Source organism: Aulonocara sp. 'chitande type north' Nkhata Bay, linkage group LG7, assembly GCF_057382095.1.
Source record: "Aulonocara sp. 'chitande type north' Nkhata Bay isolate Kocher_YH1m ecotype deep benthic linkage group LG7, A_spYH_male_GT1.1, whole genome shotgun sequence".
Classification (NCBI taxonomy): Eukaryota; Metazoa; Chordata; class Actinopteri; order Cichliformes; family Cichlidae; genus Aulonocara; species Aulonocara sp. 'chitande type north' Nkhata Bay.
Genome location: NC_141350.1, coordinates 6,694,318 through 6,713,160, shown reverse-complemented (window position 1 = coordinate 6,713,160; position 18,843 = coordinate 6,694,318). Strand labels below are relative to the sequence as shown.

At 37.3% G+C, this 18,843-nt stretch overlaps 2 protein-coding genes across 5 annotated transcripts in view; one reads left to right on the top strand and one right to left on the bottom strand.

Moving 5' to 3' along the window:
- The first annotated feature begins 310 nt into the window (after positions 1–310).
- On the top strand, positions 311–12,126 carry cd44b (CD44 molecule (IN blood group) b). Its single transcript, XM_086298222.1, has 8 exons — positions 311–658; positions 6,785–6,950; positions 7,344–7,486; positions 7,607–7,666; positions 8,970–9,266; positions 9,978–10,052; positions 10,184–10,262; positions 10,388–12,126. Exons 1-8 carry the CDS (start codon positions 586–588, stop codon positions 10,578–10,580), a joined length of 1,086 nt encoding a protein of 361 aa, XP_086154348.1. The 5' UTR covers positions 311–585; the 3' UTR covers positions 10,581–12,126.
- A 2,340-nt stretch (positions 12,127–14,466) lies between these two features.
- LOC147324423 (excitatory amino acid transporter 2-like) overlaps positions 14,467–18,843 on the bottom strand; it is a 29,208-nt gene continuing 24,831 nt past the window's right edge. For all 4 annotated transcript variants that reach the window (XM_086298219.1, XM_086298218.1, XM_086298221.1 and 1 more), the window contains one exon: positions 14,467–18,464. In XM_086298219.1, the coding sequence (XP_086154345.1) occupies positions 18,393–18,464 (72 nt within the window). In that variant the 3' untranslated portion in view covers positions 14,467–18,392. The remainder of the gene's footprint in view (positions 18,465–18,843) is intronic.

Sequence of the window (18,843 nt, the reverse complement as noted above, 5' to 3'; positions counted from 1 at the left end):
AGGATTAAAGAGAAAACAGATGGGCTCTTTTAAAACTGTCAAGAACATGAAAAGGGGAAGTTGGGGGGAGGGGGGGGGTGCTAGGAGACAAGGCAGCGGAGCGGTAGGGAAGCAGGGAGAGGATAAGCAGCCAGACAGAAGAAGAGATGATGTTCATCTTATTCATTGCAAACTGTAGAAACGGGAAGCATGTGAGAGGAAGAGGGGGGGAGTCTGTGTGAGGTGGGGCAGCAGGGGGGTGGGGCAAGTGTGGGAGAGGCACAAGGGTGTGTGCTCAAATGAATCACTCTTCTACGTGGTGTGCCACTGGTCTCTCAGGCAGAGAATCGAAAAGTTGGGGTAAAATCTGAGTCAGCTCCACCAGCTACCAGACACTCACAGCAACTCTCCTCCACAGCACCAGGTTTCCTCTCTGTCTCTCTTTTCTGTTCTCTTACTCATTTGCTCTCTTTTACTCTGACACACACCCACACGCACAAACACACACACACACACCAACCGTCACTCCTGGCTGAAAGAAGACGGGACCACAGGAGAACTGTTAAACACCTTTACTGCTACTCACCCAGCTCATCAGCAATCGCAATGCCCAGGATGTGGACGCTTATCTTGGGGGTCATGTTGGGATTACTGGCCTCCTCCAGGTCAGAAATTCAAGGTGAGGAGATTGTGCCTTTTCCCAGTGGATTTCGCTTTGTATGGGGATTTATTTTTCTTATTTTGCCTAAATTGTACCGGTCTCTCAGGCAGCAGGAATTTCTGAAAAGATTTTAACCAGACACTGTTATTACTCTGTGGAAAAAGACACCACTTAAAAGAAAGAGACTCTGCTCTGCTGCTTGTAGAATGCATGTGTAGATGCCGGCGAGACAGTGTGAGCAACACCAGCACAGACAGTCTGGCAGTCCGAGACTCCTGATAGACACAAAGGAGATAGGCGCTCTTGCTCACTCTCTGTTCGCACGCTGGCAAGTGAACCTTATCGCGGTTTTGGATGACCAGTTTAGCTTTAAAGTAGAAGCAGAAGGAGATTTTTTTTTCTTTGCTGCCACGCTTAATGCTACATCCTCTAACACAAAGGATGTAATCACCCTGGCAATGTCTCTCTGTCTGTCTCTTTTTTCTTTGTCTCTGTCACACATGCTATTTCTGTGTAAGGTTTTGATTGGATTTGTTGCTTGGAGCGGTATATCTCAGGAGGTGAAGCTGGTACAGAATCAAACAGGTCTGGGGCTTGTCTGGCTTATTCTCTCAGGAGCTGGTGGTGAGGTTGTTCATAGAGACTGCCTTTGGCACTGCACCAGAGAACAATCAACACCAAGCCATGAATTTGACCCGGATTTAAAGGCAAATATGAGTCTACCTACCTGAATCGCTCATGTATGTGAAGTCAAGTGCATGTAGGAAGGAGGAGGGGGGTGGATCCACTTTCCCCCATAGTGCTTCAACATGTGTTTGCCCCTCAAGACTCGTTGTGGATTGTGTAGCTGCGTGCATGTGTGTCTGCGTCTGTATCTCAGCGTCTGAGTGTCAGAGTAATTGGTGTCTGGAAACTTAAGTGTCCTGCAGTGGTTACTACTCATCCTGATCCAGACAACATCTTTTTTGCCACAAGCACAGAAATGAGAGCAGGTCTTGTGGACCAGTGACCACCCCAGACATCCACAAGGTATCTAGATAGTTTTAAAGATAGTTATTACGTGGCTTCAGGAAATGGTTCTGTGAAGATTTATAAGTAATATATCATATAAATAGTCCGTAGTAACGGCTGCAAATGCCCTAAAGGCTGTCATATTAATTTTTTACCCAGCAGTTCATGTAATTTATTTGATCAGTTTAAATTAATATATAACTCCACGGCCTTTTGCCAGGGATGCAGTAAGACCCATATTTAAATTGAATCAAATCTATTGCTACTTTCCAATAATTCATCCAGCGGTAAGAGTGTGTGAAATCTTTCATATGTGATCATTCGTAAATATCTATCAATAGGTAAAGATCGATAATTGATCCTAATGAAACAATAAGGCACTCAGTTAGAGAAACACTGTAGCCTTTGTTAAAGAGCAAGATCAGTCTCCATAATGTACATGGTCTTGGCCTAAAGTGGATTGTGGCTGAGTATTTGCCTCTTTGGATTAGAAACCCCTGCTGCCGTACTTGTGTTAGGTTTTGAGGTGAAGGATGGTCAAAGTTCCAGTGCAGGCACTCACAAAGAGGGCTTGTAATTTGTAGGCTCTGAGTACCACCAGACACGTGTCTCTTCCACCAATATAACCTCTGGTATGAATGAGTTTCCGTGTCCATGCATCATTACAGTTTGTTATAAGTTTTAGAGTTGCTCACCTTTTTTTTCCTGTTTTGCATGTTTCAACCTTCCTATTAGTATGTGACCTCTGCTCTTTGTCTTTCTTTTATGCATCAAAGTCTGTGTTACAAGCATGCTTTCTTAGAAAAAGTTCTGGTAATCTGTGGTTCAGCTGAAACTTGTACCACACAGGAAATGGAAACGTGAATAATACTCGAATCCGAGATTTTGAGAGATAAAGTAAGTTATGCCTTTGCAAAATTAGGAAATAAGGTTGATGTGATTCTTGTTTGCTGAGTGAAGCTAGGCTAACATTTCATTAAAACAAAAAGAATAACTGATGACAGTTATTTCTTGACTTTTAGAGGAAGCTAAATGAATTTCCCTGTTACATCATACAGTTTGTAAGCTAAGAAGTGACTTCCACTTACTTCCCATAATGTGAGACAAAGGTTGTTTTTTTTCAGGAGTAACAGAAAGCTCTTGAAAAAAGCTCAAGTAAAACTCTTTAATGAAAAATAAAAATGTTGGTATTCATGAAAATGTGTTTCAAATTGATCTTTCCTCTTGTAAATGTATCAGTTTGATGGTTTATACCTTTGTCAGCCAATCAAAAGGACGTCTGCAAGAGATAATGTGGTACTTCCACTTTTTTAACTTTACTATTCAACTTTATTTATTTGTTTTTTTATTTAGATTTAAAGTTTAGAAAAAGGCTGTGAAAGGGTATGAAAGTACATCTGACAGAGTTGATAAATCTGATAAATATGGTATTTTTGTTGAGAAAAGGAAAATGAATTGGGTAGGTGGTGCAGGAAGCCTGGAGGTGGGAAAGGAAGTGACAGTTTAGAGTGAAAGTCAGATAATAACAGTCCTTGTGACCTTGATGTGTTTGTGTGTGTGCATGCACACAGGCATATTTTCATAAGAGCTTGTGTTTCACCTGTCCCACTGGCCCATTGGACTTTTGGTGTGACGAATGGAGGGAAAGACACATCTGCTTACAGAGCAACTTCACTTTAGTGTGAGAATGTAGGATACTGGAGCATTGTGGGAGCTATGACCTGAAGGACCCTCTCTCACAAATAGCTGATGAATAAAATGAATGTTAATGTGGTTGTGGGACACGTGCAGCTGATTTTCTGTTCAAGCATTGAATTCCCACGTATAAATTAATATTTTTAGAAATGTTGTGAGTCATACTTTATGTGCAAGGTTTCATTACTTATCTCACTTAGGATCACAGGAGGCTGGAGCCTATCTCAGCTGTCACAGAGTGAGAGGAAAGGTAAACTCAGGACACACCGCCAGTGTGTCACGGGCCTGACAAAAGAAAACTACGGCCAGTATAGAATCACAAATCAACCTGTCGTGCACAAATTTGGACATGTACACTCCACACAGAAAGCCCCCAGCTAACCACAGTGTTCTTGTTGTGAAGTGCCAGCGCTAACCACTGCACGACTTTGCTGCTTCCCTTTTCAGTAAAGTGCACCTCAGAAAATGTGGATAAGAGAATAAAAATAAACACAACCCGTGTGTGTGTGTTCCTGTTTTCCATGGCGTGCCACGTGAAACCAAGAAGAAATTATCAGTGACTGTTCCTGCGCACGTGTGTCTGTGATGCGCTTGTCTGTTTGCGCACCTGTGCGCAGGGGGCAAATTGTACTTTATTGCTGCCCTAGAAAAGACAAGCAGAGAGTAATGAAAGAAAACAAGACAGAATGAGAGAGAGCAGGAAAAAAGTGAGGGTTGAGAGTCAGGCTTGTCAATTACTTCTACAGCAGCTGGAGGTTTTGGCAAGAAGCTGTGCTAAAGCTCTCTTTCTCTTAGGCTTTGTATCTACAGACTTCTCAGTCTCCTTGGTTTCAACTCCATTAGGTGACAATAGAGCCTTTGGGAGAGTCAGTGCCTTGGCACAACAGGTTTCTGGGCTGTATAAAAACACCCATGACTGTTCTCTCTGCATACTAATGATTACTTCCAAGATTCATGTCAGCCTCTTTTTCATCGCACAGAGCCATGCCCGCTTTGATCTCTCTGGGCAGGGCAGTTGTGTGTTTTTGCGAGAAACACAGTGTGGCAGCAAACGTTGAAGTTCTTTCAGGTGTGTGTGCATATGTGTGAAAGTGAGAGATAAAAAAGTGGTGGTGGCGAGGGAGTTAGCGAGGGCAAAGATCAGAAATTGCTCTGCAATAAAAGTTGCACTGCCTTTTGTTTTTTGCCTAACTGCTTATAACAGCAGAGATCTCAACTTCCGTTTGTTGCTAGTGCTCTGTTTACTCATAACAGCCAGTGGAAAGTAGGTGGACCTATTTTTTAATCATATCTGGCATTTTATAAGACTCCTGTCTTTATTTCAAGGAGATGAGCATGCTATCAAATTAAAAATAACATTTTTATATGCATCTCAATGTTTGGAATGGAGAAAAGGAAGATTACACTAAAGCAAAATTAATATTTGTCTTTTTGGTAACTCTTTACAGTACAGTTACATGAAAAATTGAATGATTAACATGTTCTCTTATCAAGCATGGCTTAGAATCAAGTTGTTTTAATGAAAATGATTTATGAGTTATATAACTTTATAGTTTAATGCTGGTTAATGTTTGCAGATATACTCCCTAATCATTGAACGTATTGACATTAGGCTACTTATGGGCAGTTTACTCCAAATGATTTGCAGATGCAGACATCACATTTTGCTTCACTGATAAAACATAAAATAGAATAGGAATCTGATTTATGATTATTGCTGCTACATTAAGCACTGCATCAAGTATTATGTTTGAGATGCTGTTAATCTGTGCACTCACGTCACTATGAAAGATAAAGCTTGATTGATTATTAATTTATTTCAATTAATAATCATCAAGATATGGTTGATGAGGTTTCACATGATGCTTTTCGATACATTTTGAAGAATTTATGTACCTTAAATATTTCCTGGTAGTATGTCTTTTTCTGTTTATATACTGCAATATAAGTCTCAGAAATCCTTACAATTATTCTTTACTGCCTCTAAATAAACAACTTCATTAATTTTTTCATAGTACAGCAGAGGTGTTCAACTCTAGGCCTCAAGGGACGCTGTCCAGCAGGTTTTAGATGTGTCCTTGATCCAACACAGTAATTTAAATGGCTAAATTGCTCTTCAACATGTCTTTAGGGTCTCCAGAGGCCTGGTAATGAACTAATCTTTGATTCAGATGTGCTGACCCAGGGTGAGATCTAAATCCTGCAGGACACCAGGCTTTGAGGCCTGGAGTTGGAAACCCCTGTACTACAGCTAAAATGTGATCTGGTTTATTTCATGTTGTATTGATTGCAGGAGAATTGTATTGCTGTATAAAGACATTTTTTAAAGTTGCATTTTGTGTTGCCAAAGAGTGTTTTAGAGTCTATCCAGAGTATTTTACTGATTTTCACTATAGAGAAGATTTTCTGGTTTGTCTGTTTTTACCTTTTTACTTTTTTACTCCAACTAACAAGGAAGGTGTGGTGTCATTTTTAGTTTTGTGGAACAGTTTCAACAAGTTTCTGATCAGCTAACTTTGGTTATTGCATATTTCTCCTCCAAGAGACCCATTTGCTCTGAAGGAAGGAACAAGGAGCAACAGTATGATCAGTTTTACGCTTTCACACTTGACTGCAGGAAGTTAAGATAGTAAATCATGTGCATCATTTTCCTGTGTGATGTGTGATTAAGGCATTGTGAAACCTACCATGGCAACAAATTTAAACAAGCAAGAAAATCTCCAGGTGCTTAAATTCTAAAATTGATTTTTTGCCAATACCAACGGTTACATTGTGTGTGTGCGTGTGTGTGTGTGTGTGTGTGTGTGTGTGTGTGTGTACACCGTGCACCTGTGGCTCTATGACAGGAGTAGCTATGTGTACACAAACTTCTGTTAGCTCATTGCTCATTTGCTAACCCTAGTTTGCATGTCAGCATCACAAAGTTTGCTTCATTTTGCTGTAGACTAACTTATATAAATTACCTCACATGACACAGAACACATAGTGTGTGGCACTCTGTGACACTTACTTTTTTGTGGATTCACTGTAAGGACATAAAGCATGTTTATGCCAAAAAAGTGTTCTTTTAACGAAGCGGTTACTTAATGATGTTTTTGTTTTGTTTTGTGTACTTTCCAGGCGTGGGAAGCATACATTGTGATGTGTGAACTCTTAAGCTAAAATCTATAGTTGTGGTTGTTTGTACTACCTTAGTCATGATAAGTATGTATTATATTATCATTATTATCAGTAGTGTAAGTATTGTTAGTCTTAGTAGTTTATTATTATTATCACTACATGTTGAATTGCGATTCTGTTTGATTTGCTGTAATTTTCTCCAAATCCCTTCACCCAAATAACAAGTCTTCTCTATGTGTTACTGCAAGTGGCCTGTGTAGTGAATAGAGATCAAACCAGTAAAACCGATTCAATTTTTTTTTCTGTTTCTCCCTGTAGTGACTGCCCGAACCTGCAGCTTTGCTGGAGTTTTCCGGGCTGAAGGAAAGGAACGTCACTCTTTGGACTTTGACATGGCTAAAAAAGTGTGTGAGCAACAGACGAGCACCATTGCAACCCTAGAACAAGTCCAGGAGGCCTATAATGCATCTATGCAAACCTGCAGGTGCATCAACAAGCATTTTTCTAAAAATGTGTATTTGTATTCACGATTACGAGCTAAATTGTTGTAACTGAAATTTATTTTCTTCCTTCTCGGATCCCCCCTTTTTGGGGATTTTTTTTTTCATTTTTGGTTTTGATTTTGCAATATAGACCCTAATTTTGGGTCCTCTTGTGTTTTTTGTGTGTGTCCCTTTAGCTAAAATGTGCACAAATAAAAGTTACCACTATTGACCATCACTGACCCTTCAGTTGAGGAAACCACCTTCCCATCAACTCTGTTAGTTGTGGGATGTGTTTTAGCATGATTTAATTTGATAGTTTGCATCCAACATTAACAAATGTACAATCATTTTAATATCAGAATATTACTAACAATATTATTGTATCTGTTTAGGAACGGCTGGATCAGCAATATGAGCATCGTCATCCTCAGACACAAGAGCCACGAAAATTGTTCACGGAACATGACTGGTTTAATTATAAATCCAAAAGTACAGCCTGATGAGAAATATGATGTCTACTGCTTTGATGAAAATGGTAACTTTACCAAAATGAATTAAGCTGTTACCCAGCTGCAGTCAAACAATAGCATACAAATTGTCTTGTAAATTTTCAGTCTAGATTTAATTGAACTTGGCTTTTTGGTGATGTTTTCAGCTGGATCAAAGAGGAACTGCACCAAAGAATTTGATTTGAAAAAAATCAAAAATCCACCAGGTAAGCAAAGTAAACCCATTCCCTCTCTCCTTGCTTTAATACATCTGGCATCCATAGTTTAATAAGGAGAGGTTATTTGCAAAAAGTGAACGTGAACATTTTTTATGATACAGAATTTAATTAAGAAATTTGGTGATTAGCCTCCGATGATCCATCACAGCAGAGCAGAATCCCATTGGTGAAAGGAATTAGGAGAGGAACCCTCAGAGTGTTGAAGCTGGTGGTGATGAAGATGAAAATGAGGTGGTGAGGTGTTGTTCTGAGTGACCAGGGTGAGGAGGAGATTGGGAGGAGGCGGGTTGCATTAATCAAAGTCTGAAAGGCAGAATGACAGAAGAGCACTGAGATTTAAAGCACGCCTATGGAATAAGGGTGGGATGTCACTCAAGTTCATATGTATGTAGACAAGTGAATACTTTTGACAATATAGTGTATAATGACCAAAGTCATATTAGTAATGATAATGGTGAAGGCTAAATCATTATTGCCTTGTATGATAATCTGTATCTGGAATGTACAATGAACTCAAGAACTATTTAATTAGGTACAACTGTTCACCTAGAAACAGATGGGCTACAGAAGCAGAAGAACACCCCATGTTCCACCCCTGATATTTTCTTGGCACTCTGGGTCCTTTGGTACCAATTGAATATTATTTAAACACCACAGGCTACCTGAGTGTTTTTGCTGCCCATGTCCATTCTTTTATGACCACAGTATACAGATCTTCTGATGCCTGTTTCCAGCAGGATAACGTAGCATGTTGTTAATCATCTTAATCTGGTTCCTAAGCATGGCAACGAGGTCACCAGTCACCGGATCTCAGTCCAATAGAGCACTTTTGGGATGTAGTGAAACAGAACAATAGAATAGAATGCCTTTAATTGTCACAATACATTTTGGCATATATCATTAGCATCCAATCATTCACCAATTTTTCCACTTATCCAGTTAAAGGCACTAAGGAGCTTGAGACCATCCCAGCTCCTATAGAATGAGAGGCAGGATACATGTGTGAATGTGGGATATCATTAACATGAAAGATCATTTTGTAGCATTGCATAATTATTTGAAAAACTGTAAGCAAAGAAAATTGAAATCCTTGAAACAAAACGAATATTCTTCTTGCTTCTTGCTAAGTCACTTTAAGTTACTTTTGATGTCCATTAATAGTCAATATTATCAAAGTAATATAGTATATTATCAAATGTAAAAATTGTGTTTCGTTATAACCATTAAACCATGCATGAATCTTTCTTTTCTGATTCCTCCCTGCATCCTGAAAACCCAACATCAACCACAGTTAAAACGAAGACAACTACACCTCAAGCTCTTGAAAATGAGACAGACACAACTCTCTCAACTTTTAATACTACAGAGGATTTATTTAAAGGTCCTGATGCAGAGACTACTGAAGAGACTGAGACCATCAGTATGGATACATTTCCAGTCCAGTCCACTACCAGTCCTGCAGAAATCGACAGTGGATCAGGGGGGGTGTCGAATGAGTTGGAACAGTTTACAACAGTTTCAACAACTAAGGAAATGCAAACTCCTCTTGGGGATGAGACAAACGACGAATATTCTTCCACAACAAAATGTAAGAAAAACATACAGCACAAAACTCAGAACAAAGAGATTTTTATATGAATGCAGTTCAGTTCAGGATTGAGATGTACTCTTCATGATTTTGATAATCTATACTGATAAAATATAATGACAGTATAATGCTTTGCCATAGTATACAAGGCCGATTTCTCCTAGAGACTGTACTGAACTCAGGTCATGTGTTATTTGCCCTACATTCTTCTATTTTTGTATATTCCAAAGATAGAATAATGAAAAATGATAATGTTTAATTTCAATAATGTCAAATTGTTTATAATTTTATAACTTAACATAGAAAAATACTGTCATAATGCACCATGATGACATCTCATGCAACAGGTCTGGGGATGGCTAAAGTAAGTTTTAGAACTTAGGATGCCCCCTTGTGTTAGTTTGAGTTGTACAATTTAATTTGCTGAAGGCACTGACACCTTAACTCAAATAAGTTTTATTAAAGGCCTAATAACAGTATTATAAGTGACACTTTGGGAGAGATAATGCAGAGGGGGAAGCAGCTTTATTGATATTTTTGCAGTTTGTAGTATCTAGTAATGCACACCAGTCTGGTCCACTCAGAGAGAAAAGGAAATTAAATGGGAATGGTAATATTTAAGATATATTTATTTTTGAGACATCTATATGCCAATAAATGGTTTATTTTAGGATGATATAAACTGAATATCTCTTGTTTTGTTGATATCAGCGCCCCCAAAAGATGGCAAAGGCCGCATGGCAGTTTCTACTGAAAAACCTAAGTCACCGAGCGACAGTGACTCAAGTAAGCAAATTATTTCACATATACCATATAAAGAGTCATTGCAGCTATGTAATACTATGCAATCCTATTTACACTCTGGACTGACAGTAATTTTTACCCCTTTTAATCCTAACTTTTATGTCTCCTTCTAGATTGGATTGTTATTATTCTAGTGATTTTGGCAGTCATCATTATTATTCTTCTATGTGCAGCTGTCGCCAAGAGAAAAAGGTATGACTTGGATTACCATCATAATAGGACTGACAATTAAGACCTAGTAAAACACCCCTCTATATACAGTGAGGCATTGCAAAAACTGACATTAATTATATATGTATCTAAATGTGTTTTGGCAGCTTGTGCGGCAAGACGCAAACCCTGATGATCACAAAAGACACAGGTGAAGGCAATGGAGCAGCAGCATCTGGCTCCCAGAACCAGGAAATGGTGACCCTCATGAGCAAGGAGAAGGTCCAGGAGAACGGCAACACAGAGGAGTTCACTGTCATCACTCTGGGAGAGTCGACAGATAAAGAGCAGCTGGCATGAGGGATGAGCGCATGAAGACGATAGTCAGTTAGAGGAGGAGTGTCAAAGTGAGGAGATGATCGAGACAGTAGATGGGTGGGGGCAGGGGCTCCAGTTTCAAGGGGATAAAATTGCTTTTGGTGGCAAGCACTGAAGGGTGTTACAGAGACTGTCTAGCTGAGGCTTGGCTTCAGTACTCCAGTGGGTCTGAAGCAGCTGATTCTAGGTAGGACCATGTCTTTTACGGGCAACATTTTGTCTGGTAGCACAGACTGAATGTTGCTCAGGGGTTGTAAATGTATTTTTTGTTAGTTTTCGCGTTTGTACATTTGTATGCTTTATTGATGATAAAGCCACAGGCGCAAGTGTTTATAGGGGGCATGAGGAGTGACAGCAAATTTAGATAATGTTCACCTCTTTTAGATAAGATGGATCCCAAAATTTGCAATTCAGCCTAAATGGAAAAGATGAAATCAGCAATGCGAACTGATTTATCTTCTTTAACTTACATCAACAATGTTAAGCCACCAGCCCCCCAAGTATTTAATTTATTTTCTTTGCTATTGTTAATGGCTTGTGTATATTTCAAACATTTCCTGAGAACTGAAAAGTTATTTTCCATGTTCAAGAAAACTGGGGATGTCACTACCTTAATTTATGCAGCTTTTTCTTGATCTCTGTATATAAAGTATGTATGTTGAAAATGATTTAGCAATAGCTCCATGTGTGTTTTTGTTTTGTTTTGTTTTTTTATAGTAAGGGTTTAGTACCTGTTTTAAGGAGGTTTCCAAGGGTCATTTAATTAGAAGCTATATCTAAAAAAAAAACACTGAGGATGCAATTATGAAACAATTGTGATTTTGCAATAGTCATAATTTAAGGCATCCAAAATTTATGCATCACTGAAGTCAGTTAAAATAATGTACATTTATACTGAGTTGCAAATATGAGGATACCTAGATGTTATCCTGAGGATAAGAAGAATCATAGTAAAGATGTAACGATACTATATACACAGTGTGTACATTCATTGGGGCTAAAGGACAGCACAAAAGAAACAATTTGACTCTATCTATAGCACATTAACCATTTCCAATGCCAAATTTGCCACACAAGTGACAGGTGCTTGTCTTTGTATACTGAACCAAATTGCACATAATAACATATGCTTGTACTGTATGTGAAAGGTTGTTTCAAGAGAAAAAGACTGCAACAATACTGTCTATGTGTTCCCAAGAGAGGGGTTTGTAATGATGACACTTATGTGCTTTGCTCAAGCCTGATGTGCCAGTTGCTCAAACATGTAAACCAAATGCTGCATTCTTTTCTACTGACCTTCTCAAAGCTAAAATATACATTGTTTCCTATCGAGATCAATTCCTGTCCGCCAACCTTTTTTTGAATTGTAAACTGATTTAGGTTTGTGAATTCCTCCTTTTTTCTCTAAAATGATTTGCTTTGAAGAGAAGTAGCAAATGTATTAGAGTAGCCAGCTTTATGACAGAATAACGCATGTCATTGAAATAATTTCTAAAGTCTTGAATTAAATAATAAATGTGTACATAAACAGATTTGCTGGAATGGGGTGTTCCCTCTGTAATTGCTGTTGCTTTTTGTGTAGTGACAAGGGGAGCAATCGATCGGTGTAGCCAGAAAGGAAATGCAAGTGGTTACACTGCGCTGCATAACAGGAAGAGAAGTTTCCATGGTACCAGCACTGTGACGAGAGAACATGTTTACACAGAAGTCAGAAAGAGAAAAAGACGGCCATTTTGAAAGGCAGAGAAGGATTCTTTCCTGGATTAAAATGCAAGCAGTGTAGTCACAATGACAACAGAGAAGTATTACTGTTTTTTTTTTCATGCATTTATTGCACAGTACACTGTCTAATTCACTGACACTGATGGATAATGGAGAAGCCCTTGAATCAGAATTAGTTTTAATAGTTAGCAAGGGGTGGTTCATCTATTTACAGTGTTGTATAAAGTATTTGCCCCATCCTGATTTCATTTTTTTTTTTTTTGCATATTTGTTACACTTGCATGTTTTAGATCATAAAGAAAATGTTAATAACAGACAAAAATAGTTTGAGTAAATATTAAATGTCGTTTTTAAACAATGATTTCTTTTTTAAGGGGTAAAAAAAATATACTATTCAAACCTACCTGTACATGTAATATCTTTTTATTAGTCTAGGTTCAAATACTAGACAGAACAACTTGATTACTTTTTTCATATTTTATTTACCCAGCCAGCAAATAATTTTTTAGTGTCTTTTCCCATTAGAAATACTGATACAGGCCAATGAAAATTTCAGGCTTTTATCTTTATAGTCCTTGAAAAGTAAAATTTCACAGCAACTTGTTTTATGATTTTTATGCAAAGTGGAGAAGGTCGAGCAGAAAATGTTCTAAAAATTTGCTGATTGAGATGGAATAACCCATCTAGCAGTCTGGAATGTGTTACAAAGCAATTTCTAAGGCTCTGGGACTCCAGGGAACCCTGATTAGAGGCATTCTCCACAAATGGAGAAAACTTTAGTGAACCTTCCCAGGAGTGGCCAGCCTACCAGAATTCCTCCAAAACAGACAACTAATCCTGAAGGTCACAAAAGAATCCAGAACAACATCTAAAGAACTTACTTCTCTCAGTTAAGATCAGCATTCATGAGTCAACTTTAAGAAAGGCAGTGGAAAAATGGCATCCGTGGGAGAGTTCAAAGGTGAAGATGTGAAAAAGTTTGCTAGTTATCACAAATACTTGATTGGAGTTTCATGTTGGTGGCACGAGTTTTTAGGTTATGGGGCAATTATTGATTATGCATAGGGCCAGGTAGGATAGTTTTTCCTCCTGAAGACATGAACTTATAATTTATAAATGGCATTTTATAGTTACTTGGGTTATCTTATATTTTATCTAATATCAAAACTTGTTTGATGATCTGAATCATGTAAATGTAACGAATATGCAAAAAGAAAAAACATTGAAAAGAGGGGAAAGTGTTCATCTTTTATATACAGTCTATGTTTATTTGTAGTAAACCATTTCTAGCCTTAATCAGGTGCATTCTCTTTTTTTTTAATTCACCCAATATTTAAGAACAGAAAGAGGAATTGTGCCACATTCTGCAACACAAATGTCATATTTTATGTGTTTAATTCTCTATATTTCAACAAAAAAAAAAAAGCCACAGAAATTTACTGTCACTCTATTTAATGGCCAATTTTCAAAAGCAATGACTTACTTATAAAGGAACATACAACATTTCTCTATGTAAAACCCAATATGGAACTAATGTCTATAAAGACTATTGGAATGTGGGACTGCCACCAATAATCTTCTGCCAATGATTTAGCTTTTCATTAGCTTTTATCACATTTATCTGTATTCAGCTGGAAGACAAAAACTGGCATAAATTGAAATCTTGGCTCCAGACATCAGCTAGTTATACTGGAAGCCCGACAGAATCACCAGTTGCCCAGAGGCTAATTCAGTAGGCTATCTGATGGATTCCCACATTAGCTTAGAAGCAATGACGCTTTGGAGTTTGTTCACAATGCATAATGGGGTCAACAAATCCGTTCCTTTTTTTTCTTTAGCAAGTTCACCACCTAAACAAAATGTGTACCGTTTGTTGCCTTAATGAAGATTAATACGATCAATATTAATAGCAAAATGGGATAGAGTAGCTTAAACAAGCAGTAAATACTTCACTGTCTGTTTTCTCCCTTACCTTCTTAATCAAAAATAATAAAAGATAAAATCTACTAGAAATGTTTATACAGTAATACTACACTAAAACAACTAGTTAATAAAAACTAAACACAATATAGCATACATGTATTTCTTTTTTGTGCAAAAATTGTTGTAAAACAAAGAAAGAAAGAAAGTCTCAAAACAGCTGCAATTTAGTTATCAATCAACATTTATTAGTTATATTTGTATATGTACACCAAAGGTACAACACTTATTGATATGTAGAAACAGATTTTTATGTATACCATAAACTGAGAAAAGAATTCTTTTTTTTTTCTCAACAGTGAATTTCACCCACACATAACCTCTGCCTTTACATCAAGATAACAACAGCTTTACAAAGAGGGAAGGCCTAGAAAAGTAAATTCTTCAAAGCACATTGTAGGCAGGAGTGTAACAGGTTATCAGCTCAGTGTATGAGTTTCTTCAAAAAAACATTTCAGGAGAAAAGCACAGGCTTCAAGATATACTGGCTCTTTGCTGTGCCAATTATTTTCCATGTAGTCAGTACCATTTAGGTAAGCGATTCCAGGTGTTTGTGCGTGCATATCATTTCTGTGCAGAAAGTAAAAAGGCAAGTCAAGTGAAGGCAGCTTACTAAGTAGTATTCCTAAAAACATCCTAGACTGATGACATGACAGAGTTCAAATGTGTGAAGATGTGATTTATGGAAATGCTAACATGGAATCTAAATGATATAGATGTCCATGTCTTCAAATGCACCAGGTAAACAAACATGTCTGAGACTAAACCAGTTTTTTTCCTTTGTAAAGACAAAATGTGTTTAGATGAGTCACCTGAGGAATGTTGCTGTATCCTGTAACAGGCATTTGAATACAATTGAAGTTTGAGCTTTCTCTTATATCAACTCTTAGGCTATGTTTGATTCATCACTGTCCTACACACAGAGCAAATATGACCTTTTCCCCTGTTTTTGTGTCTTATCACTAACCTTTATAATAATAATTTCCCACCCAAATAACTCGTGTTGACCCCCTCATCAAACCAGAAACTTCCTCATGCCTATTTTTATCTCATCTCACTCTTTCTCAGTCTTTTTCTTTCTCTTCTTCATGCAAATAGAATTTTTTTTTTTTTTTTTTTTTTGCAGGATTACTATAATTTCCAGAGAATTCTGCATTGTCACTGAACAGAACAATTATATATTTATGTATGTACAATGAAAATGAATTCACACTGCTTATATCTTCATGGAGGAAACATTCAAAACACTTACATTAGATTAAAAAAAGATATTTATATGCTGGAATGTGACAGTTAATTAAAACAGCTAGTTAACAGGTATTAGAGAATAAAAAAGAACAAGCAATTTATGACATATTTTCCTCTCTATACATTTTGTCTAATCTAATTTTACTCGTGACATGGATGATTTTTTTCTCTCTAGAGGATTACATTTATAAATGTCACAGCAATGAAACTATATTTCTACGTACCATTTTGATACCCCCACATCCCCTGGAAAAAAAACCCCAAACAAACAAAAAGCATCTGTTACCTACAATATGTACACAAAGTGCAAGGAGGCACTTCAAAACATCATGCTTTTAAGATAGTGGTGCAAAAAATAATTATCATATTATTTTAATTCATGCTTCTAAAACCGTGAGTTTGAACATAATATTGGTCCAACACACAATCCCCATCGGTGACACTGTCGGCTACTCACTGTATATGTATATAAAGATATGTATGTGTATGTGTGTGTTTGTGTGTGTTGTGAAGATCATAAGAGGTTAGAGTGTCAGTGCTGTACTCACTCATAACAATTACAAATGTACTGACCTTCCGTGTGTTTGTTTGTTTACTTATTTTTGCATTTTTGTTACGTGTGCATTTGGAGAAAAGTGTGAAGATGGTGCATATATACATCAGTCTATGCACTATGTTGAGCAGAACGCTGCACGCTCATCGTGATGTATAAAAGTAGACAAATGACAGAGCGCTGCACTAGATGTTGTGTTAAGTTTCCTACTGTTACTTTAATTGGCATTTGTTTGAATCGAACACCTTCAAGGCAAGGTCATTCAGCACGGATGAAAAGAAACAAGAGAGGAGAGAAGAATACAGTGCAAAGAAATCAAATTCACATTGACATCAGCTTCACCTCCCTCACACATGCACCCAGAAAACGATAACAGACAGCATTCCTGCTTTGTTTGTGTATTTGCCATATAGTGTTTTTAATCATTTAGTTCTATGAGATGATTATATGTGTATTACCTGATAACTGGAACATCCTGGCATATAACTGTGCGTGTCCGTTCTCATATTCTGGTTTCATCAACTACCTTCCCACTTTATGGATAAACAGCTGCAGCATTTAGGGTTTGTAGAAACAGTCTTGAGCTCTGGTGGCAAAAATATATTGTTTACCTTTTTAGATCTGGCTAAAACAAGAAGCTGGCAGGTGTTCCCAGAGAGGATCTGTCTCTGTTCGTGTAAGCCAAGAATCCATCTGACAGCCGAGCCGCTCTTCCTTCTCAATTTCTTTTTATAAACGTTTCTAGCTGTTCACCTTTTGTGCTATGCCAGTGTTTAGTAATAACTGTGCTTTCTAGTACACTGGTTCACAGGCTCACTCAGCCACTGGAATGTAGTTTGAAATAATAAACGTGTGCTCACTGTATTTTCATATATTATAGAATAACTTTCTTTTGACAAAGACTTTTGCTGTCATTTTTCATAGACAAAGCTTTTAAAGTTGTGCTCTTAAGAGGCCATTCTCAAGGAAACACTGGTCTTACAAACAAGTAAACATTTTAGGATTAAAATATGTTTCCCTGTAAGAGTAAACATGACAAGCCTGAGTATCTTTTGATCTCACTTATTTTAAAGTAGTTTCTTTTTTAAGTTGGAAAGATTATTGTCTGCACTCACATTCTGGCCCGATTTGTGCTTTAAAAAATATATATTTTCAATATATTTTATTCAATATGTTATGTAGGTATGCCATTTAGATTTACATTTAGTTTTAAACTATTGAAATGTCTTTTTCATTGGTATTAAAGAATTACTATTTTTGGTGAAAACCGATACTCTATACATTGTAATTTTAGGGCAACGCTTTAGATTTTGAGGTTTTATCTCTTGTTGTGCTATAAATGGATAGTTTAAGAAAATGGATGTCATGGTGACAGTTCAAAGGCCTCTGTGAGCTGATTGATTTTCTGCCTGTTTGGTCCCTTTAATTGACTTGGTCATGTTTTGACCTTAGCACTCTCTCTCTCTATCACACACACAAATTAGCTTTAAATATCACTGAATGCGTGACACAAAGAAAAAGATCCCCTTTCTACACAGTAGACAAAATAAAATAAAAATAAAACCATTGGGTGCTTTGAGGCTCAGCATGTTTTTCCTGTTCACTATTGTTCTCACTGAACCCTTTATCAGTTTTCTGGTCCACAGGGATACTGAGTAATATTGGGTAACTATAATTGCAGTAAGAAGCACTTTAGAGACACTTTTGTTCTTAGATGAGAGGCTGGGATGAAAACAAAAAGCAGTGGCCGTGTGCACACATTGTGATAGTACTGACAAGGATGGAAAGAAGGGGATTTCATTACAAATTGCATTGCTGTCGTGAATAATGTTCCAACTCCCACTTGTCTTTGACACTATAATAACGTGTCACCTTTAAGAAACTTGTAAGACACTCAGTGCATCTCCGCTTCTTCGCTCCTCATACAAATAAGGGACCAGGATGTATTGCTAAGAATAGCTTATCTAACCATTGTTTTCCTCCCTTCCTTCACCCTCCAAGTCTTGAAGTATGTTGTGCAAGTGTCTGCTATACAGGACGTAACTGCGCTCTAACATGTGAGGTATGCCTATGTTATCATTTCACAATTAAGTGAATTAGTATCATATATATCAGTCAGATAGACAGTTAAAATTTTATAGGGACTAAATTTTTTTTAAAAAGAAAAGAAATGTAAGCTACATAAAAAAGAACAATTAGTAGTTCTGTTCATGTGATTTTTCATTCATTCTTGTATATCACCAGACAGGAAAGCTTGTGGAGCCCAGAAGCAGGGGATCTCTGTGCTGCCATTATTCATGTTTCCATGGTTCCTCCTCAACAAGCGTGCACTCCGCAGCAGAGCCATTAGTGGCTGAGGTTACCTGTAAGAAGTTAGCAGAAGATCTAAACAGTGGATCCAAGAAAAAAAGAAAATTCTGGTCAAAAGACCTTAGAATAACACCACATTCTTAAAGCTTATAATGCATCAGATCAACTACTGCATTGTTATATGATGTCTATAAACTAAAATGTTGTATACAACATTCTTATTTAAATTTGACTACTTTTAGCTATAGCGCTTTGTAGGGCTGTAGTCTCCAGAACAACTAGTTAACTGACCAAATAATTACTAGTTTTCTAATTGATGTTACTTTCATAAGGAGAATGTCGTTCCAATACTATTCCCTCATTTTTAATGGTTGGAGCAAAAACTTACAGATAGGATCACTTTGGATAGAGACTTTGAAAAGAGTAGCTTTT

What these genes read in the sequence shown, in the direction of transcription:
- cd44b (XM_086298222.1), top strand. Translation starts at nt 586, where the DNA reads ATGCCCAGGATGTGGACGCTTATCTTGGGGGTCATGTTGGGATTACTG. An exon ending in AAAAATCAAAAATCCACCAG is followed by an intron (nt 7,667 to 8,969) that starts GTAAGCAAAGTA and finishes CATCAACCACAG; the next exon opens with TTAAAACGAAGACAACTACA. An exon ending in GCTGTCGCCAAGAGAAAAAG is followed by an intron (nt 10,263 to 10,387) that starts GTATGACTTGGA and finishes GTGTTTTGGCAG; the next exon opens with CTTGTGCGGCAAGACGCAAA.